Raw genomic sequence first — 26,121 nt, 5'->3', positions numbered from 1 at the left:
GAGTTGGAAGCTTAACCAGCTGAGCCACTCAGGCACTTTCACTGTATTAATCAAACTTTGATCTTGTCCCTATAGTTTTATAAAACAAAAGTAGCTGTTTTGCTCCAGGTTTCCAAATTTGGGTCAGAATTTAGAAATTAAGTAAATTTCCTGTAAAGCATTGTTCTCAATCAGCAGTTGCCTTTGGACTCCACCCTCACTACTTGCACTTCCCTGCCCCAACTCTCAGTGTCTGCAGACATTGTTGGTTGTTGCACGTGGGGCTAGGCACGCGGGTGCTGCTGGCATTTTGTGGGCAGAGACCAAAGGAAAAGAAAGTCCACCCCCTATCCCAGTCCCAGAACAGTCCAGCCATTGGTGCCAACAGTGCCAAAGTTGGGGACCCTTGCCAGGAAGAACAGACCTATTTACTCATTCCTGACCGGGATGGTCAAACCCTCCGCTCCACCTTACATATATGGAATATTTTTCTATTACCCTCAAAATTATTTAAAATCTAGTTTTTGTGGTAGTTTAAAATAAAGGTGATTTTGGGGATCCCTGGGTAGCTCAGCAGTTTAGCGCCTGCCTTTGGTCCAGGGCGCGATCCTGGAGTCCCAGGATCGAGTCCCACGTTGGGCTCATGGCATGGAGCCTGCTTGTCCCTCTGCCTGTGTCTCTGCCCCTCTCTCTCTCTCTCTATCTCTCTCTCTCTCTCTCTCTCTCTCTATCATTCATAAATAAATAAATAAATAAATAAATAAATAAATAAATAAATCTTTAAAAAAATAAAGGTGATTTTGTTTCATAGCACAAGCATAAATTGGAGTATTTCAGTAATGGTCCTATGCGAAAGCATGAATACTATGCTAAAAGTGTTATATATATGTTATAGTTTTCTGAAAAAATAGTTTTTATTCCTGGATAGGAGAAGAAAAATTAAACCAAAGCACAAGTATTTTATTTCAAGCCAATATTTTAATTTTTTTTTAATTTTCTAGTTCTGCCTATGTTGAATGTAAATAAAAAATACATAGGATACTCTTAGCTTTTATATAGACCTTTAGTTTCTTTGTGTTTTGCTTCATACTCTGTACAGTTGTATCAGTTGTGTTTACAGAGTTGTTTCCTTTATCATACTTGAGTAGACAATTTGTGTAGAATGGACAGTGTCTAGACTCCTCCAGCCAAGGTCTTACAAGGGACATCTTGAAAGTACTCCTTAGCTTTGAGGTGACATTGCCCTATGACCCAACAATTAACGTATTGTTGAAAGCTTATAATAACTGAGATAATAAAGACTGTGAATTACAGATTTTATATAAACACTCATGTATTTTTATGGAGGTTTTATAATCAGGTAATAATAATTAAATTAAAAAAAAACTTTGTGCTATAACCTGAAACCAGATGTTATGAATAGCATCTGTCAAATTGATAATAAACACGGAAGGCCTTATTATAAGGAGTTTAACATAAAGACAGTAAAGCTCTAAGATAGGAGAATGTGAATAAGATTATATGAAACCATACTTCAACATTAACAGAAAGAAGTATTACAGTACTACTCGAGTTATTAAAGAAAGAATAAGAAGAGTGTAATGTACTCTTCTCATAACCATTCTTGTCAATCTTGGTTTGCTAACATAACAGCAAATAAAAGAGCACAAATTTTGCTAAGTCAAGCATTCCAATTACAGTACAGTTCTTTTTAAAATGCACTTGATAACAAAGTGTTAAAAACTGAATGTGTTATTTTTTTTTGTTACTGAGAAAAGAATGTTCAAGCATATGATTTATACAAAATCATTTGTATACAAACGGAAACTGCAGTAGATGCTTGTTTCTCTTGATCCTGATGTAGCAATAGTTTTGCAAAATTCTGTTGAAATTTTTTGTCATAAAGTAAGTCAGACTTACCATTTAGGAATAGTTTTTGCTTGTTTGCATAATACCACCATTTTTAATAGAGTTCAAGTATTCCAAATGTAAATTTTATATTAAATGGATATTACTAATTACTACTTTCTGAAGTTCCCGAGCTGAACGCTCATTCTGCTCACAACACAGCGGAAAGTTGCAGGCTGCACTTCCCAGTACCTCACCGGATTGTTGGATAAACTTATCGCACTGTATAAAGATTTCTTCATCTTCGGTACTGTTGGGCAGAAGTCATTCACTCCCACTTTTGTAATTGAATTAGAGTGAAGGAAGATTATCTGTGGCAGGAGAAAAGAATGGATTAAAAGTACACAATAAATATAAAATTAAGAGTTTCATTTTATAGTCCACATTTGATCATGGGTTCATTTGTCCATTTATTTCACACTGATTTGAATGTATTTCTCTTAAAATATATCTTTTTATGTTTGTTAAATATTTAGGATATCCACTCAGGATCTTTTGTGATGCACAGAAGTGCTGTGGGAGTATAGCACATCAGAGTCGTCCTGCTGTGGCCCAGAGCACATGCCTCCCTCCTCCTCTCCTCTTACCTATGTAGCGGGGTGTGTGTGTGCACTTACTGCAGTGCCATGTTTACAATACTGTGTTTTAAAAGTACTAGTGATGAGCAGAAGAATGAAATTCAGTGCTCCCAAGATTAGGTTTTGTAAATATGAATTGTTAGCATTTTCTTTGATCAAGGCAAAGAAATGTAAAGCTGCTTTTTTGTAAGTTGCTTTATAGAAAAATATGTCTGTTAACAACATGAATACATATTTGTAATACAGAATCAGTAGTCAAATCTTTATTTGCACCAATGAAAAAAAGAGATTTATAACTATGATATGTCTTGTGACGCCTGGGTGGCTCAGCGGTTGAGTGCCTGCCTTCAGCCCAGGGCAAGGTCATGGTGCTCCAGGATCGAGTCCTACATTGGGCTCCCCACATGGAGCATGCTTCTCCCTCTACCTGTGCCTCTGCCTCTCTCTCTCTCTCTCTCTCTCTGTGTGTCTCATGAATAAATATAACTATGTATATGTCTTTTAAATTATTGCTCAGAATGGACAGTATAGGGTCTTCCCTCCATCCCCTTTAACAGCCCCTTAAATTCTTCTTTGGTCTTTTTGGCAACAGATTTCTGAGAAGTGAGAGCAGTCTACCAACAGCATATTGGCATATGAAAGAATTGAAGCCTTTTGCAGGCAAAGCTAAGGTACCAGTTCTGGCTAGCGTTACCTCTTCATTGTGCTTTCCATTATAGTGAGATTGATCTGAGCCCCCTCCCCGTGCCATCTGTCAGTGTTGGGGATTCTGTGACAGGTGCTTTGTATGGTTCATGCATGTTTCATGTGTTCTTTAGAGTTCTCTTTTTTTCTGTGTTTTAATTCTATTCATTAAAAAAAACAATGCTAGCAAGAATATAGGTAGATTTTAAGAGCAGCCAGAAGTTGGAATCAGAGTAAATTCTTAACTTGTGAATAAAGAATGCAAATTGTGGGTAGCTTAAGAAAGGAAAGACTCAGGTTATGCTCACTAGTTAGACATTTAAATGCAGCATTTGAAAAAGTAAAACTCATAGCCTTGAGATGAACATCTGCTTATACCCCTTCCATTTTGATGGCTTTTGTCTCAGAGAACTGTAGTGAATAAAACTTATTTAAAGATAAATTGGGAAGAAATCTAGAAGAAGCAAGTGACTCAAGGCCCAATTTTTATTTTAATGTGGTTTTGCTTCTTGGAAGATGAGGATGTTGTAAATCAAGGAAAACCCATGAGAAAAGTGGACTAAAGTGAAATGGGATTAAGTAGGGATTCTTAATTTGAGGAACATAGATAAAAATCAGGGAGATCTGTGAAACTCCTAAAATTATGTACAAAATATTGTCTTCATTTTTTGTTGGGAGAATCTAAAACTTTATCAGATGCTTCAAGGACTCTAGTGTCCCTCCCACCTAGCCAGGAGTTGCTAGATTCAAACAAAAAGGTTCCTAACAATGAAGAAGAAATGTGAATCTATGACACTCCACATATTGACTTTTGATTATTCTGACCTCAAGTTTTAAAAATCACATACACTTCTAATCTAGCACCGCACTGGTAATGAAAATGCCTGGGATCTTGTCCACATGATCTTCATGAAATGTTTCCAGAATGAAAGGATAGAGGATCCTCCTCGGATTACTCCTAACCAGTTATGCCTTTGCATAGCCCCTGCCACCCCTGAAACCTGAAGTTAGCCAAATCAGTAATGTTGCCAACAGTAGCTGTGGCTTCAGCAGTAGGAGAACATGGAGGATGGAAGGGTACTTGAGCATTTTAGCTACAGTCTGCTTAGAAGCCAGATCTTAAGAACACCTCTTGGGCAACCTGCAGAGTCATCCATGTGAGTTACCCTTGCTGTTTGCCTGGTGTGTGCTTCAGATACTCGTATGTCTCACAAAAACAAAGGAGAGTATTAGTATCTACAAACCATAAGTGCAAGAGCATCTTACCTGCAGGTACTTGAGCTCCTGTAATCCTGACGGGATTTTCTTCAGTTTGTTATTCTCCAAGTGTATTTCTCTGACTCGTGGTATATTAGCAAGACTTCCATTTTCGATATCTGCGATTCTGTTGTTTCCGAGGCCCAGCCTAAACATGGTGTGAATTGCATCAACTCTTAAGCAGATGTTGATAGTTGGCTGAAGATACCACAGTTGTGTGGGAAATAGAAGCTGGACTCATCTGTGCTCACAGAAAGGTACTTCCTGCTTGCTCTTCCTAACCTATCTCCAGCTGTGATGGCTGTCCTTCTCCTCCACTATCACTAAACTCTGTAGCTAACTTTTACCAACCAGAAGGACATCTGAAAAGTTCTTTACCTTATTTCACTTGCTATCCCTCTACCATCCCCAAGACAGAGTAAGGAATAGCTATCCCTGTTCATTTTATCTTCATGACACTGACAGACTTGATTAGGTCCCTCTGCTTCCCCCAGGGGTCTCATTAGTATCTCCATTGTATCACCACCACTTCTGAGTTGGGGTTAGAAGAGTTTTTACCTTTGCAGGTCTTTATAGCGTTTAAAATCCTCGAGTTCCACAGTTGAAATTTTATTATAGTCTAAGTGAAGCTCCAGTAAAGTTGATGGTAATTCTAGGAGTAAGAAAAGAGAGCGACATGTTAGATTGAGTAAAGCCAAGCCCCCATGGATTATTTATGTACTTGTTAGGTTTCACGCTGTAGACTTAGGCAGTCTTTAAGGGATCATTTTTTTCAACGTTTTATTATGAAAAATTTCAAGCACATGCAGAAATAGAAGCTACTGTCATGAGTCACCACATGTAGTGTCTCCACATGTCTTTCATCCACCATGTTATTTGTCTCTCATTGGCTTGTTCATGGATTTGTTTTTCTTCATTGACTTGTTTTTTGCTGGAGTATTTAAAATCAAATTCCATACATATTGTCATTTCATCTGTAAAGGCATCACCAGATGTCATCAACTCATCAGGTCCTCTTGTGTCTACATAACCATCTTGTCAGTGTTTCGGCTAATGGGATTTGAGGTGATACTTCAGATACGTTGTTTTACAGTTGATTTGTTCAGGTCGGGATCCAAATACAACATTGCAGAATGCATTGGGTTCTCCCATCTCTTAAAATTTCTTCTATTATTAAATATACACTTCTTCCTTTTTCCCTGTCTTGCATTGATTTCTTTCAGATACTGATTTGAAATACTCATTTGTGGATTGGACTAATGATGGCTTCCACATATCATTTATTTTATGAACTAGTGGTTAGATGTAGAGATGGGATTAAATTCAATAGATCAGCCTTTCACCTGAGGATCTTAGGGTTTGTTGATGAGTACTATAAGATCATTGTTTCTTTATGACTGTGAAAATGGTGATTTTCTGATTTTTTCATGCATAATGCATTTATCAGGTAGGATTCATATCTAAAGAATTTTCCTGCATCAATTATTTAGTGACTATGTAATACAATTTTTACAGAAAAGGCAGCGTAAATGCTTGCTTCTTTTAAGTAATGAATTGGTGCAATGCCCAGAGATAACCAGTGAAATTTTTTTTAGTATTTTTATGAACACATGGGTTTTTACTCTGTTTGATATATTGGATCCATAAAGAGAAGCATCCACAGTGTAACCTGGCACATGCGGGGTACCTGATGACTGTGGGTACCTTCTCTCAGCCCTGTATGTTCTGACCGCAGCCCTCCCCAGATCAACCAGAAAATTAAATCACACCTTATTTTATTAGGCTTATATATATGTATATATAATGTGTTACTTGTCAACAATGGGTTCTAGTTCGCCACCTGGGGAAAGTATTCTTTTTTCCAACTCTTACTAAAAACATTTCCTTCCTTTATTAGTGGTTAAGACTGTTGAAGGTAATTGAAGCATCCTTATAAATATCAGTACTCTTGCTGGCTGAATTTATGTTGATTCCAGAGTCTACTTTGGGTTTTAAAAGTAAAAAAACTAGAGAGCAAGAAAACAATTCTAAACTGAGAGAGTTCTGATTTCTTGAATTCTGATGCTTGACTCCAATATGTCAAAGAAAGGAGGGGAGGTTCTGTTTCAGAGAACTTACTTATATACTAGTTGAGTAAATCCATCACACATACAGAAGTCAATAAAAAAGTATCAGAGTGTTCCAGCCTATTGTAGAATATGTTGTAGCAACTCAGAGAAATCTGTTCATGTTTTTTTTTAACTTTTAATTTTTTTAAAGACTTTATTTATTTATTCATGAGAGAGAGAGAGGCAGAGACACAGGCAGAGGGAGAAGCAAGCTCCATGCGGGGAGCCCGATGTGGGACTTGATCCCTGGACCCAAGATCATGCCCTGAGCAGATTCTTAACCACTGAGCCACCCAGGCGTCCCAAATCTGTTCATGTTGAGCAGTCAGGGAAACTTTTCGGAAGAGGGTTTGTAGAACTTGAGGGGACTGTTCCCTTTGCTAGGGTGTGGAGAAAGTAGATAGCCCGAGAGAAAAGGGGAGCCCCTGGAGGGTAAATGAGCAATGTAGGAGTTTGGGTGAGAGCTCAGTAACCATCAGCAAACCCTAGTGTGCTTCATGCTTTTGCACAGATATTTCTATTCCCACGCTGTGGTCAAACTGGTGCCTTCTTGGGACACCTGGGTGGGTCAGCGATTGAGCACCTGCCCCTGGCTCAGGGCATGATCCGCAGTCTCAGGATCAAGTCCCACACCAGGCTCCCTGCCTGGAGCCTGCTTCTCCCTCTGCCTACGTCTCTGCCTTTCTCTCTGTGTGTCTTTGATGAATAAATAAATAAAATCTTAAAAAAAAAATAGGTGCCTTCTCCCCTCCATGCAGTACTCTTCTGTAGCAGAGTTTCCCAAATGAACCAGGAGAAGGGCACATTTCACTCAACTTGTGTTAATGTGTCAGGTCTCACTTGTAAGGGCCCTTGGGACCTCTGCCTAATTTCATCCTGCTGTGAGGGGTAGTGATGATCGGATTTCAGCAGTCAGTCTTCACATTTTAGCAAATAAATGATAAAAACTTAACTGGCTTTTGAATGTGGTAAAGACCTTGAAAGAGTAGTTATATAAGTTGAGAGATTTAATTCCAATTTAAATTTCTAAAGATAGTGGCACCTGGGTGGCTCATTCGGTTAAAGCTTTTGCCTCTGGCTCAGGTCATGATCTCAGGGTCCTGGGATCGAGTCCTGCTTCGGGCTCCCTGCTCCATGGGGAGCCTGCTTCTCCCTCTTCCTCTGCCCTTCCCCCTGCTTGTGCTTTCCCTCTCCATCAAATAAATGAAATTTTTAAAATAAATTAATTTCTAACGATGGGATACATTCCTTAAGCCTTTGGAAAAATCTTGAAAACATCATGAGAAGTTAAACCTTCATTTTTAAGGTACACTGAAAATTGAAGAGAATTGCTCTCAGGATGTGTTGCAGGGCAGGAGAGGCTGCTGTTGGGCACAGCCCTGGGGCAATGATTGCCAGTCTTTCTCCTCCCTGACCCTCCTGTCCTGCCCTCTGCCTACCCCTCTCTTTCATCTGCTGTCAGCTTGTCAGAGGCATTTTATGTATGGAACCTGTTAGGTGGCATATATTTGTGTTGGTGGTGTTGTAAAGATGAGAAGTAAATCATTTTGGGTATCTTGTTGAAAAACCGCCATCTTATGGAAAGCTAAATAAGGCAGCTTTTTAATTGTGTCATTCTGAATTAAACTGATTTTTTCCTGTATAAACAAATTGTCTTTCCACTTTTGTTTTATATGATTTTCCTCCTAAGTGGAAGATCACCACTTGATTCCTAAGAGCAGCTTTGTTTAGTCCTTTAACTTAAGAGTTGATGTTTGTTAATCTTCTGGATCAGGTGAATAGTAGAAAAAAATTTCGATGAAGTCTCTGCTTTTTCTGTGGACACTGAAGGACAAAGCTGTTTGCAAGGAAACTATACTATTAACCACAGTGATTATTTCTGACTCAGGTCATCATCATAGCAGAGAGAAAGCACCCCTGTCAGAGAAGAGGAACAGACTCTGAGTAGGGTTCCCAAGAAAGGAGAACCTCTCCACCTCATCGCCGCACTGAGAGCTTTCAGTAAAACATTAGAAAACTGGTCCAGTAGCAAATTTAAGGAGCATTTTATTTTGAGGCACTAGGCTTTAGGTTCTGTCATAAAGAGCAAGTCTCCATCATGTCAGGCGGGGGCATTCACTGGGTATTTGTGAATTAATGGTACAGACCTTTCTGTGCATTGGCCCATTAATATACACAGCACCTGAGTGAATAAACCGGGTACAGGGTGCACACACTCCCCCCACCCCCCAAATCCAGTGTCTGCCCTGGTCTACCCTCCAGGCCCCTTCCCCAACCACTGCTGCATGGCTGGGGAAGGTCCTCTGGCCCCTTGCATCTTCCCTGACCACCTTCTCTAGAGAATGTGCACCTCTAGCAGATACTTCACAGAATGATGGGTATAAATGAGCAAATGTTAGGAGGGAGAAGCAATAAAAAGTTCATTGCTTCTTAATGTTTATTCTCACTGGGGAGACAAAAAGATTCTGTTCTCACTGGAGGGGAAAAAGGCACTATGTAGGGCTCTTTATGTTTGTGAAAAAACAGGAAATGTCACACACACTGACCACACACACTGATATAAAGGATTCTGACTGCCTTGTGGTTTTGACAGTGTATACAGTTTACAGTAATACATTTCATGGTCATTTAAAGGTGACAATGTTTTAAAATACCTTATCTTAAATAAATACAAACCTTTAGGAATTGAGGTGAGTTTTGCTTCTGCAATTCTGATATGGAACACTGTCACTCCTTCAAATGCCCCTGGTTCAATCCCATTATTATCCAGAGGGTTTGCACTCATTTCTGTGGAGACAAATTACATAAGTTAGCATGCAGTCATTGTGTTTGGAGGAGACCTAGTGCAGGCACAGACATCCCAAGAACATTGAGAAGTTCGAGTTTTATCCTGCACCTTTTTCACTCCGGGTGTTAATTTCTGTGTCTATCTGTTCCCCTTTCTGTTGCTGTCAGTAAAAGATGGCTTTGTATTACATATACTTATGTTACAGTAGATTAATACTAGAGTAGATTTCTTATATAGAATATAAAAGATTTTTGCTTTGAATTACTAAGTCAGTGACTTGTTATCAACTTTGTTCTGACCGTGAGCATGATATTTTGTTATATTAATATTACATTAGAAAAAAGATAATCCCTCATAACTTAAAACATGTGTTTTCCAGTATACATTTGTCACCTAAGCTTTTAAAATTATTACTCAATTAGAAATTATTTGATTAACAAATATAAGTTTGAGGAGATGTCAGTAAGTGAAACTATTTGGTAAATGCCAGGCATTTGCCTGACCTAAGTGAGGAAGTGAATGAGAATATCAATCTAGAATTTTAAAGGAATCTTTGAGAGGGAGGTGGCATGGTTAGATAGTGGGCATTAGAAGTAAAATATAGTGGAGTTTACAATGTCACAGGAAATTCCTAAGCTCAGCAGTCTTAAAGCAGGTATTGTAAATTAGATATACACTGCAAATAATTTTAATTTTGCAGTGTATATCTGTACATTGTATTAATTTTGTACATTGTATTAGAGTAGTTTAATTTTATACATTAATTTTGTACATTGTATTAGAGTAGTTTATACAATACATTAAAAATACTACCTTTTTTTGGTGTAAGCATAACTATTTTTTTTTTAAATACTACCTTTAAATTAAAGTCAAATAACAGATTTTGCCAGTTAGGAAGAAGTCAGAAAACTGAAACCACTATAGGTGTTTCAGAAGGGATTCTTGAGAGAGTGTGTTACAAATGGCATATTTTTTTAAGGGCTATAAGTGCTGTTTGATACTTTGATTTATAAATGGCTTAGCTAAATAAAGATTTTTAGATTTAAAAACTTAATTTTGGAAATTACGAGTCTTAAACAAATTGTTGGTGATGAAGATCTCTATCTTTGCATATTGCATATAATTCCAAAATGTCTCATTCAATTGCATAAACTTACCTAGAACATGTAAAGTATTCATTCCTTTGAATGTCTCCTTTTGTATTTTCTTAACTTTGTTATCATGAATTCTGAGTTCTGCTAGTGACTTAGGAAGATTAAATGGTATTTCACTTAGTTGATTGTGGGACAGATAGAGCCTCCTCAACTTCTTCGTGGTTAGAAAGGCTTTTGGGTGAATCTTTGTTAGCTTATTGTTGTTCAGAATCAAAGCCTAGATAAAGCATAAAGAGTGACACCATATTATGAAGTGGACATGATTTACCAATATTCTGCAGTGATTAGCCACTTGTGGAAACCCCTGCAAATTACATCATTCACATACTTTATTAACTATGTAAATAATTCCCCAGTCCAATCTAACCAAAAACAGATATTTACTACTGAGTTGGAACAGAGTGGTTCCGGGCCTTTGATTTATCTTTCAGTAGGTGATGTGTTCATGCAGTCAGGCCCTCCCCCTCTGGTGCCCCATTTCCCTTCATAAAAGTGATTGAAGGTATTGTATCTAAATATCTCTTGAGGGGGTTCCTGGGTGGCTCAGTTGGCTAGGCCTCGGACTCTTGGTTTTCAGCTCAGGTCCTGATCTCAGGGTCCTGGGATTGAGTCCCACTTGGGTCTGCCTGCTTGAGGATTTTCTCTCCCTTTGCTCTTCTTCTATCCCACCCCCCACTCAGCACACATACTTGCAAATAAATATCTATTCAGCCACACCAAATATGTTTTTGTATGATTTTTATCACCTTTTAAAACCTTACCTCTTTTATGTTTGCTAATGTGAAGTATTTTTCCCAGAGTGGAGGCCTATAGGAGTAAACTGCTACAACATGCCCTTGGCATGCAGGCATATCTCAGACACTGGGGAGGCGGCAGAGCTCCTGAGAAATGCCTCAACCCCTTCTAAGGGCCCCATAGGAGCAGCCTCGGAGCAGCTCCACTCCCAGACAGGAGCCCAGCTCTGCAGTGTCCAGAGTCAAACCCATGAGACGTGTGGATGGCGCCTGAGCTCAGTGCCTGGGTGCGCTGGGCAACAGGGGCTACGCCATGTGTCCCAAGAGCAGTAGCTGGTGGCTTCATTCCTAGGGACCTTTCATCCCTCTGCTTCCTTTAAAGAGCAGCTCTAGAATTGTTCCATTGATGGATTTTGTCACCAATGCCATCCTACCCCAACCTTCCCCATGTTTCCAGACTTGATATATGCCCTTACAGTGTTATTCACGGGATGCTTCTTACACAGAAGAAATACACATGCTTTGGGAGCTAAACTCCCTTCATTATTCTCTTTACTGTAGGCTTTTTTTTTTTTTAAGATTTTATTTATTCATTCATGAGAGACACACAGAGAGAGAGAGGCAGAGGCACAGGCAGAGAGAGAAGCAGGCTCCATGCAGGGAGCCCAACATGGGACTCGATCCTGGGTCTCCAGGATCACACCTTGGGCCGAAGATGGCGCTAAACCGCTCGGCCACCAGGACTGCCCAACTTTTTTTTTTTTTTTTTTTTTCAAGTAGGCTCTACATGAAGTGGAGAGCCTGATGCGGGGCTTGTGCTCATGACCTCAATATCTAGACCTGAGCCAAGATCAAGAGTTGGACGGTCCACGGACTGAGCCAGCCAGGAGCCCTATGGGCCCCTCTCTGCCCCTCCTCTCAGGCGAACTGTCCGTTACAGGTTTCACCTGGAGCAAGGTTGGCTGCAGAACTGGAATCAGGAACGTGTCCATTTAAGTGTGTGCTCTTCCCCTTTGGCTGTGCTGATGTCTGGGGAAGAGTGGAGTTAGAACTTGCTGAGTCCTTACTCAAGCCTATGATACTAAGTTGGCAGAAATGTTCTCTCTCCTTTACCATGGAGGGAAGGGAGGGACCTTTGTCCTGTTGGGCCCTGCGTCCTGCTGTTCTGCCATGGTGGGCACTTGTTTAGGCCACCCCTGCCAGGGCTGCCAAAGGGAGTGTGTACCTCAGTAAGATCCAGCTATGTGCATGGCAGTTGTTTGTATCCTCCCTGTGGGATGTGCAGTTGCCAGAGGGGCCTAAAAGGAAGTGTGAGGAATGCAGAATGGAGTGAGTGCAGATGGAGGGCCACCTGGGGCTGCCCCTGCACCCTGGCTTAGCAGAGTATCTCCAGTCACAGCAGACTTGCAGTGTTGGCCTTCACATGGAAGTTCCAGAAGTGGCAGTCACAGAGCCCCTAGCAGTGCTTCCAGAGCCGTCTCAGGTGCATTCATTCCCCTGAAGAGCTGCTCTGAATCCCATAGCTTTGTTACAGCTCTTTCACAGTAGGGGAAGGCCAGGCTGAGCAAGGCAAGCCACTGTCCTGGTGCCTACTTCTGACGGGGTTATGGTTTGAGCCGGACCGGCCTGACTCCAGAAGCTACTGCCCCTCCCACACAGTGCCACATAAACTGACCAGATGGAAACTTAGGGCTAACACAGCTCCTGACACCTTTCAGTCTCCTTTCTCAGTGAATAACGGGAGCACAAGTGGGCCAAGTCCCTGAGATACTCCAAAAAATGTAATAAAATTATATAACAAATGAAATTTTAAACTCTTTATGATATTAGTATTGAATACAACATTGGGGCACCTGGGTGGCTCAGTGGTTGAGCATCTGCTCTTGGCTTGGGGTGTGACCCCAGAGTCTGGGGATCGAGTCCTGCAGGGCTCCCTGCACAGAGCCTGCCTCTCCCTCTGCCTGTGTCTCTGCCTTTCTCTGTGTCTCTCATGAATAAATAAAAATCTTTAAAAAAAAAAAAACTTGAGTACATTAATTTATTCTTGCAGTTGTGTAGCTCAATATAAAGTTGAAGAAGCATTCATAGGCTGTATTCTTTTGAGAATTAATAATGGCCTTGCCATTCTCCAGAAATGTCTGTGATCTGAAGTTGGTGGGATGAACTGGATAGGTTCTTGGTGGGATTGTCCTAATATTTAAGTGGCACCTCAGTTATAAGATAAATACATGCTCTTCCAAACATTCTTTTTTTAATGTGACTTTATTACATAGGGAGCCCTACCAGATCTAAGCTGTGTACACACACATGGGTGACTGATATGGCGTCTCCGCCTTCTCCTCTCAGTGCTATAGCTGCCCTGGACGTGACAGGCCTTATATTTCCGCCCTCCAGCACAGCACAAGAATGTGCAAACATGGCCTCAAAGGGCAACCTCCACCCTCCCACCATGGGGAGGGGAAGAATGGATACACCCTCCCATGGCTGTGATGTGTGGAATCAGGTTCTTCCCAAACCCATGTCCAAAATAAATTAGAAATTTTACTTGCTAGAATCTGGAGGCTTTAAGTGTTACATAGAAAACCAAGAATCTTTTAAATCTTGGAAAATTAAAATATTAATAATTATAAGGGAAAATTATTTTTCATTTTTAAAGTCCTAGGGAAAAAAGCCATACAAGATTATTAATTAGATACAATGCATGTCCTACTCTCAGATTTATGCTGTCTTCAGATAAGTCAATAGATTTTCTTATACTGTATGCTAGTGAGTTCTTAGAAATAATCATCATCTTAATCATTTTAGTGTATAGTGACTGATTACCTAAGTAGAGCACAAGCCCATTTTAGGACCATTTACTTAAATTCTAGCCCCTTGCCTTTCACTTGGCTTTTGTTTTAGTTAACATCACTTGAATTAAATTGAATTAATTCTAATTTCTCATTAACTAGAACACTACTTAATATCAGGGATTTTGTCACACACACAGAAAAGTAAGACTTGTTTACACAAAATATGAGTAATCCTTTTAGCAATGATAGAGATTTTCACTTAAATATGAGCATATATATTCTTACGTAAAGTGAAGTGAGTCCTTTAAAATCATTTTCTTTGATTTCCTTAATTTTATTGTTTTGAAGATCAATCATTTGAGTATCAAATGGAATGTTGCTTGGGACGGAGGACAAACCTGAGAATTAAACAAACATGTTATTCACACATTATATGCTGAGGAGGAGTTTTCTAATATAATAGAAATACATGTTTGTTAAAATCCATGGTTAGCATTACGAAACAACAAACACATTACTCTTTGGAAAGGCTTGAAGACCTTTCCAGGTAACTTATGTATTTTTGCAAGGTGTCTAGCTGGGTCTAGCTGTCACTGCTCCTTTGCACAAGGTGACAGATAAGGAGGTAAATTAAGGTGTGCTAATGCAATGGCAGGCAGGTGACCGCCACTAACAGGCAGCATCTGCTGATGCACTTGGGCTGAGGAGCAGGAACGTTCTCTGCTGCTTCTCTGGCTGTAGTAGGGCTGAATTGGAACCTGTGGGTTTTGATCATTTTAAGAAGTCTCAACATGTAGGAAGTTGTGCTTAGAAAATTAATTATTCTCATGTACATTCTTGAAAATGTTACTGCATATTTCCTTTAATAATGAACTCCTCTACTCAGTTATTTGATTTACAAAAACTTACTCCTCCTTAACTCCCTGTTGATGTCTGGATGTGCAATAGACCTTTACTGAAACCCTCCCCCTCATTGCTTTGGCTGGAAGCTCCCTGGGCACCCCCCCCCCCCCCCCCCAGTTAGCACTCCTCCTTGCAGGTTCAACAGTGGCTTGCTTTCTTTCAGCTCAGGTTAGGGTACAGTTGCATTGTGCTCTCTGGGTAGGTGCTCAGTCATGTTAGTTACATTACTAAGAGACTTCATTGTTTTTTCCTGTCTTGAATTCAGTAACAGAGCAGGAAATTACCAAGAGCGGTACATAGTGCATTTCTTCCTTACTTTTTAGGCTTTCCCTAGATGGCCAAGCATTCCCACCCTGCTCGTTGTCAGACAGGCCATTACAGTAGTTAGGCTTGACAAACATGGGGCCGCCTTTTTTCCCCCAACATTTATTGTAGAGATGTTCAAGCATTCAGAAAAGTTGAAAGAATTTTACAGTGAAAACCCACATTCTTTCTACCATCAACATTTTACTATACTTACCATTCACTCATCAATTCATCTTTTTTTATGCATTTTACAGGGAGTTTCAGTTAGTATGCTTTCGGGGGAGCCATCCTTGCTCCTTTAAAGAGCAGGAGTATATTTAAAAGCCCTGGGGAAGGGTTTAGTATCAAAATACTGGGAATGTCAGCACTTGACTGAAGCCCTGAGTACTTTTCCCTCCATAGTTTACAGTGATGACTCACTTTTTACGAAGTTTAACCATAGATAAAAAGGGGGTCGGGGGGACTTGGCAGGTTACCAAGGTAGTTGTTTTGTTAGGAGATGATATTGGTCTTAGGAAATGAAGTAGAAGGTCTTAGAGGAAGCTGGCAGCTCTGCAGAAAGCAAGCACTGGATAACTTAGACTTGTACAGACCTTGCTCACCCCACCCTTGATAAAATTGGAAGCTCTGAAAAGAGATTCATTTACTGAGGGAGAAAGAGTGATAGGGCTCCAGACCCTATTCATGGTTGTCCTCACCTGAGAGAGGTGAGGTATGTACCGCCCACAGTGCTGTATCAGACTCTTACAGATAATTCATAGGTAAATTTTGTCAGGTAGATTTTTTCAAAGCTAAATATCTAAGAGACTGTGCAAGGAACACACAGTTTCCAGCCAGATGGCTGAGGTAGTAGTTGGGTTTTTTCTCAGTTCTGTGGTGACAGTCACATCCTAGAACAGAGCTGCACAGTGTTTCCACCCAGGTCTACAAGTGGGAGCGGGTGTGGAGGCTACCACACGAGGATGGTCTGTGCCAGAGATGAGTGTGTCCCTGGTCACTCTTCCCCAGAGCCGGTCTAGTTTGCATGCAGCTGCGTTAAAGTGGATATATACATTTTCATCCTGACTTTTGCCTTACAAAGTGCTTTCACTTCCACTAACTGTACATACTTATGGTGAGTTTTTCCTGCCTGTGATGCAGCTCAGAAACAATGGCACATTCTGCTGTTTCTTAACCTTGGCCTATCTTTGCCCCATCTGTCCTGGCTCCTGCATTTCTCCTCTCTACTGCTCTTCCCATTCTGATGTGCTTCTACTCAAGCCATTCTTGGACCTTACTTGCAGCTTGTCATCTCTTCCTCACAAGATATCAAGACATTCCCAGTGATACTAGCTTATCATAAGCTTCTTTTTTAATTAATGTTTTTTGCTCCCTTCTCTCAGTTGTCCCTCAAATATGTACCTTATTGAAGTCTCCACAGTGGATTGTAACAAGCTTTGACATTGCCACAAATGCCATGGCAGTGGGAAGTAAGTCTAAAGCTGTCAGAGGCACCAGCTGCTCACATGTACCCTAGAAGTGTCCGTCATGGGCCTCCAGGCTCAAAATGGCAGATGTGTGTGCCACACCTTGGTTTCCCACAGTGGGTCAGGTCTGAGCATTCCCCTCTTCTGGAAATGGCCAGGTACAGTGACCCCTGGTGTGCATTCCCCATCACACCTCTTCCTGAGTGGGGTATCAGGGTACCCCTCTATCTTTCTCATGAAGAGAGCATCTTCATTAGAAATATTTTTAAAAATAAAGTATCAGCCGAGAATTCTGCATTTTTAAGACTTTAGAAAGTGATTTAGTTCAATCACTTCAAGACAGTTCTAAGTCTAAATCATTCAAAACAAAGAACATTGACTTTAAAATGTCTAGATTAGAGATTTCAAAAACTCTATAACCTGTTTATTGTTCTAGACAGGCTAGTTGTCCTTGTAGGATATTAGTAGGAAGCACACTGTCAACCTGCTGACATCCTGAAATGAAACCAGTGATGTCCATTCTCTCTGAGGGAAATTGAAATGAACCATTTTGATTCAAATTTGAGAAGAGAAGGAAATGATGTTCTGTATATGAAATTCCCACTGCTTCCCTTGGTGTTCTGGATTTTTAAGATAACTTTGGGTGTACTTTGGGTTTGTTGTATTTTCAAAAAACTTAAATGAAAAATTGCTTTACAATTAGCTGATTTTTGAAATTTCAGTGAGGTTTCCTCCTATCCTTTTAATTTTGTCAACGGTATTTTCTCCAGAACAAGTTGCGAAATGTTCTTACCTAGATCAGAGCAGTGTACAACTCTTGAGTAGCACTGGCATCCAAATGGACATGTTGGGAACAGATCAAAGGGGAAGAAGGGGTTAATTGGCTCTCTTGTTGGAAAAAGAGAGTTGTCGTCATCAGGGTCGCCATCCATTTCATCTTCCGTGTCCTTCAACATCATGTTCTTCAGCATCATGTATGAAGGATGAGATGATGGCTTGGCAGAGCACAACACCAGGAGCACGAGGAACACACACTCCTTCATATCGTCTCGTGTCAGGGCCCAGCCTATGACTGAGGAGACACTGAGATTAAGTTAAAGTTTAAACAGAATCCGTTTTTGCATCTGAGCATTTCTCAGAGCTGGTAAGGGCGCAACAAAATGGCATTCTGACCTGTTGCTAGGATGAGAGTAAATTTATAAAAAGTTCTTAGAAAGCAGTTTGCAAGTATGCATTGGAAGTTTTAAAAATATCTTTATTTTTCATCCATTAATTCTTTTTGTAATCTAGTCTAGGGAAATAATTCTAATGTGCATAAAGATGTCCATCACAGAATTATATGTAATAGCAAAAAGTTAAAGATAATACAAATGATTAAAGCAAAATAGTAAAATAAGGTGTATGTATCCCACGGAATACTTTTGAACCCATAGAATATTTACACAGAAGCTTAAGAATATTGGGGTGCCTGGATGACTCATTCGGTGAAGCATGTGCCTTTGGCTCAGGTCGTCATCCCTGGGTCCTGAGATCGAGCCCCACATCAGGCTCCCTGCTCAGCAGAACGTCTGCTTCTCCCTCTGCCCCTCCCTGCTGCTTGTGTGCATACTTTTTCTGTCCCTGTCTCTCTCTCAAATAAATAAATAAAATCTTTAAAAAAATATGGAGCATTGTAATTTTGAAATTACAAAAAGGCAAATATAAAACAATCCACATGTAAAGTATACTCACACTCAAAAACTTGTCACAGATATAGCTAATTGACAATCCTGGGTAGTAAAACAAATGACATGAGTCGTCTTTCTTTTTTTCCCCCTAACTTATAATGGCTGATAAGTACTACTCTTATACCTCGGAAACTAATGAGTACTTTTAACAACAGAAACAGATGATCAGACTTGACTCCCTACTCCCCATATCTTTGCATTACCTTAATATCTATGTCCCTTTTTAAGTAAAACCCACATGTCCCCTTGGCCTCACATCTGGAAGTCATCTGTAATGACCCCTCTCCCCACTGCCAGCCTCACTCTCAGACTTGGTCACTTTTTCCACAGTGTACTTGGATTTCCTCCTTCTAATCTGTTCCATTGTCTACTACCTGATTCAGAGCATCTGAGGGCCACCTTTCTTACTCTTTTCTTACCCATCTTCCTACTGAGTTCTATTTGTTTGGTTTTTTGAGGGGCGGGGTTGTTTTCAGTTGTATTTTTAAAGCCCACACAAAACTGGAACAAATGATCCAGAACCTTCTGAGCATAGATCTGTTTTCATCTCATGGCAGATTTTCACATAGGTGTGTTTACATATTATGGTTTTGTAACTATCATTTGTGAAGCATAGTCTTTGTAATTTTTGAAAATTAAAAGCATTATGAAATCATCTAAAACAGACTTATGCTGGTCTTCTCTTTGGGGCATGTCGTTGGCGGCATACAGATGCCCATTGGTAGGGCCGTGCCCTGGCCAGAGGGCGTGCACACCCTCCCAAGATGCCCCTTAGCTAGGTCCCCAGCAGTGCAACTGGCCTGCTGTGCCTGAACACCACCGCGCCTTAGCTCCCCAGGACTTCCAGACTCAGTCCAAGCTGGTCCAGTCTCAGGAAGACCTGGTTCTCCAAATCCTTGAATCACGCCAGCTGCTTACAGTTTCCCAGAACCCAGAAATCAGCTTTAACCTCTCTCCATGGCCTTGCTCTTTCTGGACTTAGGCATCAGAAATGAATTAAAGTGTTCATCTGTATATGATATGCCTTTTAATCACTAGGAGATGAAAAATTTTATCATCAGTTATTAACCTGACAATTAACGTTATTTAACTTTTAGAAATCAAAATGGCAATGTGAACACTTTTTCCACAGGGTAGCTGGATGTCACCAGCCAGATACATGAGATTTCTCTGTGCTAACCCACACTTGATTACACTAAGGACAGGACATTCTGGGGATCCCTGGGTGGCTCAGTGGTTTAGTGCCTGCCTTTGGCCCAGGGTGCGATCCTGGAGTCCCGGGATCAAGCCCCACGTCGGGCTCCTGACATGGAGCCTGCTTCTCTCTCTTCTCCTGTGTCTCTGCCTCTCTCTTTCTCTCTCTCTCTATCATAAATAAATAAATAAATCTTTAAAAAAAAAAAAAAAAGGACAGGACATTCCTGAGAATGGCCAACACTTTTAATAATTCACTTCAGAACCAGCCCTGGCCTCCTTCTACTTCCCTGCCTTATGGAAGTATCAATGCACGTGATTCCAGACACGCCCCCGCATTAACAGGGAGGCACAGGAGGCACCTAGAGCTTCAGTGCCCCCTACCCCCAAGGCCAAATAACCAAAAGAATTAGAACCCGAGGTAGAGCTCACACTCCCAGCCTATTGTCTGCATTTTCTCCTGCTGACTATGTGGGAGCACACTCTTGCATCCTAAAATGCAGTGGCCTCGCCCACACACTCTGTCATCTCTCCTTCTCCAGCCAGTCTGCACAAGAAGGGGTGCGTGTACTGCCTGGGCTGGGGGAGCAGGTGTGGGCGTGGCTGTGTGGTCAGACTAAGTAGTGCAGAAAGCCTGTGCTGGCAGTGTCTGTCAGCTGGCCCAGGGATGGACAGGTTCCCACTGTGTATCCGGTCCCCCAGGAACCCTGACACGGGCACGTGGGAAGGTCAGCTGGGCTCCATTTCCACTATTATTTCTGCTTACTGCATACCCAACTTTGATCCACTGTGTTTCTTGACCTTAGGCTTCTGTGTGATTCCTGGTTCCCAGCTTCACTTTGACCTTCCAGAACCCCCATTCCCTAGCTCCTTCAGCCCTGGATGGGTCCTTAGTCACCCCAAAGCTTGTCCCTGGTACCGTCTTACTCTTTAACGTTGCTCTGCAGCTCTGTCTTCCATGTCCACAGCTGCCCCTGGCTCTGCTCTTGCTTTAGGTTGTTGCAGTGTCCCAGTGGGCATCTGGTCAGGGCCCTGCTGTGTACCAGCCACAGTGTTAAGTTGCAGAATCTGTGAGGTAAAAGCCCCTCCCTCCTCTTCTTCCTTCTCCTCTTTCCCTCCTCAAAAAATAAAACCACAGCTCCTGATCTGTTACTCTCAGCCAAGCATGGGCTTGTTGTAAAAGCCAATGCTGGAATGTCAGGAGCATTCATGGAAAAACTAACAAATGCTTAAGTTAGTAAAGAGAGCTGAACTCCAAGTAGGCCGTGCTGACTGTGTGCCCTGTGGCCGGCACTTTGGAGGTATCTCCAGGTGTGTGGTCCCCAGACTTTAGAGCAGAATTCTTCACGAGAGGTCTGTTTACTCCTCATACCCTCAGTTTACTGTTAGAGACCAATGGATATAAAACCATCTATAAAACACACACTAAAAAAAGATTGAAATGGAATATACAAGCCTAATAAGTTCAGGCTGCTGCGTGAAGGATTATTTTTCCTCTTTTTAGGGGCATATTTTTAAAATTATGTTGGTTTTTAGATATTTTAAATAACAGCCTGCTGACAGAATTTGCTCTAGCCCTCCATATATTTTTGCCTTTTCCCACAACTTCTGTAGCATCAGACATTGTGTACAATCAAGACTCAGCAGTGCCCACCTGGGGAATCCTTGGGGGCCATGGTTTCCTGAGTCCTACCACCAATTACCCTGGTCCATGGGAGATGAGGAGTTTAATCAAGAGTTATTTTTAAATTGCTGGGTTGAGTTTTAGTACTTTCTTAGAGAAGAGTAGATACATGGGCTTGTAGGTTCCCAGTCTAGACCAGAGAAATCTATGTAACATGAATTCTACCTGAAATGATAGACCTAAGAAAACCATAGAAACTTAACAAATACACTTAATAAGAGAAACATGTCAGAGCTCCAAAAAGTAGGAAGCCAGGAACACTTCTGGGCTTTCCCTGGCCTGGCCATGGGGCTGGGGACTGGCCTTGACACCCCCTGCCCAAACCAAGCAGTGCCTGGGAGCCAGGTGGAGGCTAGGTCCGGTGTGTCTAGTCAAGAGGGACAGCAGTGTGAGGCGGCCACACACAGGTGAAGGGGAGGGGCAAGCCAAGCTTCAGGGCTGAAGACCAGCCCACCCATGGGGTCAGGAGGTCCCTGCCCCGGAGCAGGTGGGGACACTGGCTGCTAGAGCATGCGGTGGCAGGTCTGTGGTTGCTGGCTGGTAGAGCAGCACCCTTGTTCCTGCATCCTTGTTGAGGGAGGGGACCTGTGGAGGCCTGAAACTCCCTTCAGGTGCTGGAGCCTCCCTGGAGCATGCTGGGTCAGGTAGCGTGTCCTCTCTCTACTTGCATAACTCCAAGGAGTGCTCCTCGAGGGGCATCTGTTCCACTGTTGTCCATCTGTGCTTGATGGGAAATTCTTTATATTGAGACCAGAAGTGCCTTCTCTCTGTGCTACTGCTGACTTCTATTAGCCATATAAAATTAATATGACCTTAGCACTCTTTTACATCCTGACTCCTTAAGAGAAGTCAGGTGAGCCTTGATTCCATGAGGAATTCACCATTTACACCATTCATCTGAGGTGATAAAGTACAAGTGAGGGTAGGCCCCAAACTTTGCCCTATTCTACTTGACCAATTTATATCTGTGGAAAAATATTGGGATGTCCAGGAGGGAACGCTGTATAGCAGTGTTTTTCCCTATTATTCAGAAAGAATATGGAATATTATTTAAAATAATGTGACTTCTGGTTGTCTTATTTTTTAATTTTTGAGTTTATTATATTTAGGCTTAAGTTCTTATTTGATTAGTTTGGGCAGTAGTTAAATTAGGCTATTTTTAAAACTTTGTGTTTTGTTCTCAGGAAGACTCAGTGTTTCCCCAGTTTATACCAGTTTTGCCAGAGTTTATTACTCATGGAAAGCTTTGGACTTTGGTTTCAAGTTTCTTTTAATCAGAATACTATCTGGAATAGTATTTCAGTGCTACTGCTGTTCTTAATAAGCCCTGGCTCATTGGAGCCAGGAAGGGCCTCTAAGACATTGCTCCCACTGCCCTCTTTTACAGCAGAGGGGCCAAGGCCAGCCTCCTCACTCTGCATTGCCCTCCCCCTCTGGCTCCCCGCGGCTCCCCCAGGCAGGCCCAATCCCACAGTGACTTCTAGACAGTAACCAGACTCCCTTCAGAGAGGACAGGCACGCGGTTTGGCTGGGTTGTCAGGACTGGAAATGGAGCTAAGAAGTAGCTTTCTGAATTTGCATAAACTCCTATTTTCCACTTAAATGTTCTACAAACTTAGAATGGAAAATTTGTCTAAGTGAAATGGTATTTCCTCTCAGACTCTATTATTAGGAAAATAAGTTACTGTGTTTTTAAATCCCGTGCTTAAAGGTCTGCAGCTTTTCCCCTTGGCTGACCCATCCCTATCAGTTCGAGAGTGCCAGTAGTAGTTTTCAGGATGTAAATGTGACCAAAGGTGTGCTCCCAGAGGGCATCGGGCTGGGTCTGAGTCAGTCAAGGCTGAGCCCTGTGTGTGAGCAAGCAAGGAGGTACAGCATCCAGACATGCACGGGGACACTTACAGGACCTTCTGGAAGGAAACGGACACCTTTAAAGAACACACTGTCCTTAAAGACATAATTATCTTTACCCCAGAAGTATCAATTGCGTCTCATAAAAAACTGTTGGCTGCCTTTCCTCTTAATCCAGTTTTTGATCCTCCTTAGTTTTTCAGTACATCTTAACAAAAACTCCTACCCTTTCGTTCTCTACCATCTCCTACGGTGCCTTGAGACTTGTGCGTGTAAAGTTAATCTGACCTTGTAAAGTTAATCAGGCTTCAGATCAGGTACCCAAATATTCTTTTTTTAGTGGAGTAGCTGGTGGAAACAAAGACTTACTTCCACCACACCGTGTTGCGAAATACCAAAAACGAATTAAAAACATGAAGGTACTTTCACATGTGTGTGGGCTTGTGTGATTTCTTTGCAGTTTCTTTTTAAACAACTCAGTGATTCTTGGTGGGATTGAAAAAAAAATAACAACACTTGATTCTTAGAGAGAGACAGAGCCCTGGGGTTTCTCTGTGACTTGAGCTGTGGCTGCCACACCTCTGAGCACGCTGACCAGACGGAATGCTCTGCATCAAGTGAGCGAGTAGAGTATCAAGTACACGGTTTAATTTCTCATCATGTAAGACTTAATTTAAGAATTTACTTTGGGGGATCCCTGGGTGGCGCAGCGGTTTGGCGCCTGCCTTTGGCCCAGGGCGCGATCCTGGAGGCCCAGGATCGAATCCCACGTCGGGCTCCCGGTGCATGGAGCCTGCTTCTCCCTCTGTGTCTCTGCCTCTCTCTCTCTCTCTCTCTCTGTGACTATCATAAATAAATAAATAAAAAAATTAAAAAAAAAAAAAAAGAATTTACTTTGGGAGAGGAAAGAGGAAATCTTTATTTTAAATTCTGGCAAAGGAGTTCTGTGAAAAGTTTCTGATCTTTCCTATTGGATATGGCGCTAGTTGAAGGATTGCAGATAACTATTCTTTCTTGGAATTAGATGAACTCCACATTAACTGTCCAAGGCCATCTTATTGCATAAGAATAAGGAAGTCATTTATGAAGAAAAATAGGAGACTTCAAATGTGTACATGAAACTGATATTTGAATAATTCATACATTTTGAAAGAAGTATTAACTGACTCCATGTATCTTTGATAGCCTTGAACTTCATCATCATTAATTATTTTAAGATCATGTTATTCTCCTAAAAGAACATTGTATGTACAAGATGTTTAGGCGATTTTTAAAATCAGTCATATTTACATTTATGGTGAAACATAATAACAGGTTTTCATTTAACTGTAAAAGTCAGTTACATGAAAATAAATCCACCCCATATAAAATTCTAAGTTATGTATTTAAGTACTGATTTTTAAGGAATTCTGCAGATAAACTCAATCATATAATTTGTAAGCATTTATGTTAATAACATTAATGTCCCCTTAGTATCAACTGTAAAATAATTGTTCCCTGTACATGAAAAAAAGGCTTGAAAACATACCTTGTAAGAAGAGGGTCAGTCCTCTTGCGCAGAAGCTCCCAGCATGTACTGCGTCTTTGTAGTGTCACTGCTCCCAGGTGCTGGGGAAGGAGAGGTGAGAAGGGGTCACATGAACGGAGGAACACACTGCTCCGGAGCTTGCTGTGGCTGCGCCCTGGCCGACACCAGAATACACTGCTTCCACAGATTAGCCCATGGTAGTACTAAGGGGCGAGATTAAAACTTGTTACTGCTCATGTGTTTTCCATCACTGTTTGTATCGTAGCCAAGACTTCTAGCTAAACTCTAGACGTCTACTGGAAGATTCTGAAGAAAAAAAAGAGTTTAATAATGCATGGCAACTGGCCATTGAAAGTGCAGTCAAAGTCATTCAAGAAATACCTGATTTGAAAAAACACTTTATGAAATTCTTACATGAACAAATACTGATATATTACAAATTTAAAAATCACTCACCCCTATAGACTAAGAAGATATTTACAAATCTTGGTAAAAAGTACTAACATCACTGAAGTGTAAACCCAGCTCCAAATACACCTGAGAGGGGGCCATGCTGCTGCCTCGTTCTCATAGCTGAAGTCATCACACCAAGCATACTCACCCAGACTTTGCACAGGTGGGCCAGGTCCCTGTACACTGGGCCCTGCCTAAGGCCCTGGCCCTATATGAGGAGGGACTAGGACCCGCGGCTCCAGGGCATCCCAGCTTGGGCTTTCCCTCTCCAGGGGAGATCACCTGTCACCACGGGCATTTAGGGGTACATGGCAGCAGGAGGACACCATCGTCTGGAAGGACAGTGTTCACTCACATTACCATTCACCCCTGGGAGAATGCCCAGTTCCCATAGCAGCTGGGAACTCATCCCTCCAGAGAGGCCTCTTTCTGTACCACCAGTGCCAGGTACTTGCAAGCAGTCTCTTGATGCCTGGATTTGGGAGCCAGCCTGTCTATAAAGTGTGTTTCCCGTGGGTTCGCAGAGTCGACTCTCCTGTCCTTTGCCACCACCCCAAGAAGTGGCACACGTCATAGTGAAGCAGCCATGGCCACAGGGAGCGTGTGGTGCCCCTGGGTGTGGGCGGTCAGTCCCCATAAAGAAGATGCACTTCCTTGGAGCTCGAGTGTGTGGCCTCCCAGAGCTGCAGGTCTGCTCTGGCTTAGAATCCTGTTTGGTTCTGGTGCACGTGCTCCCATTTATTCTGTTGTGTGTAGTTCCTGTGTGTATGTGTTGAGTAACTGAGGCGTCCTGAGGGTTGGACCGCACATACTAACCTGGGTTTCATCAGAGCAGAGTTCTGTTGTCCTGCATCATGTGTTGTTTTGTTTTTTGACTTTCACAAGTCTGTATTACAATAATAAATACATAGCATCATACTGGTACAGCTCGGCCACAAACTGGGTATGGGTCGGGAACCTGCTGCCCCCTGTCAGTGAGGCCGTGGCAGCTTGCTCTGGGTCTAGCTTTCTTCACCTGGCATGCAGT

At 41.7% G+C, this 26,121-nt stretch overlaps 2 protein-coding genes across 4 annotated transcripts in view; one reads left to right on the top strand and one right to left on the bottom strand.

Annotated features, from left to right (window-relative positions):
* The window catches only part of CENPP (centromere protein P), a 218,957-nt gene that overhangs the window by 112,431 nt on the left and 80,405 nt on the right, over positions 1-26,121 (top strand). The gene's annotated exons all lie outside the window — the stretch shown is intronic.
* On the bottom strand, positions 1,601-24,851 carry ASPN (asporin). The gene is made up of 8 exons (XM_055309631.1): positions 24,642-24,851; positions 17,451-17,729; positions 14,268-14,380; positions 10,460-10,673; positions 9,191-9,301; positions 4,965-5,058; positions 4,416-4,554; positions 1,601-2,198 (listed from the first exon to the last, which is right to left on the bottom strand). The coding sequence occupies exons 2-8, from the start codon at positions 17,698-17,700 to the stop codon at positions 2,001-2,003; spliced, it is 1,119 nt and encodes a 372-aa protein (XP_055165606.1). The 5' UTR covers positions 17,701-17,729; positions 24,642-24,851; the 3' UTR covers positions 1,601-2,000.

This window comes from Nyctereutes procyonoides, unplaced genomic scaffold (assembly GCF_905146905.1).
Source record: "Nyctereutes procyonoides isolate TBG_1078 unplaced genomic scaffold, NYPRO_anot_genome, whole genome shotgun sequence".
NCBI classification, from domain to species: domain Eukaryota; kingdom Metazoa; phylum Chordata; class Mammalia; order Carnivora; family Canidae; genus Nyctereutes; species Nyctereutes procyonoides.
The sequence above is the reverse complement of the archived record's forward strand: the minus strand, read 5'-3'. Positions and strand labels throughout refer to the sequence as shown.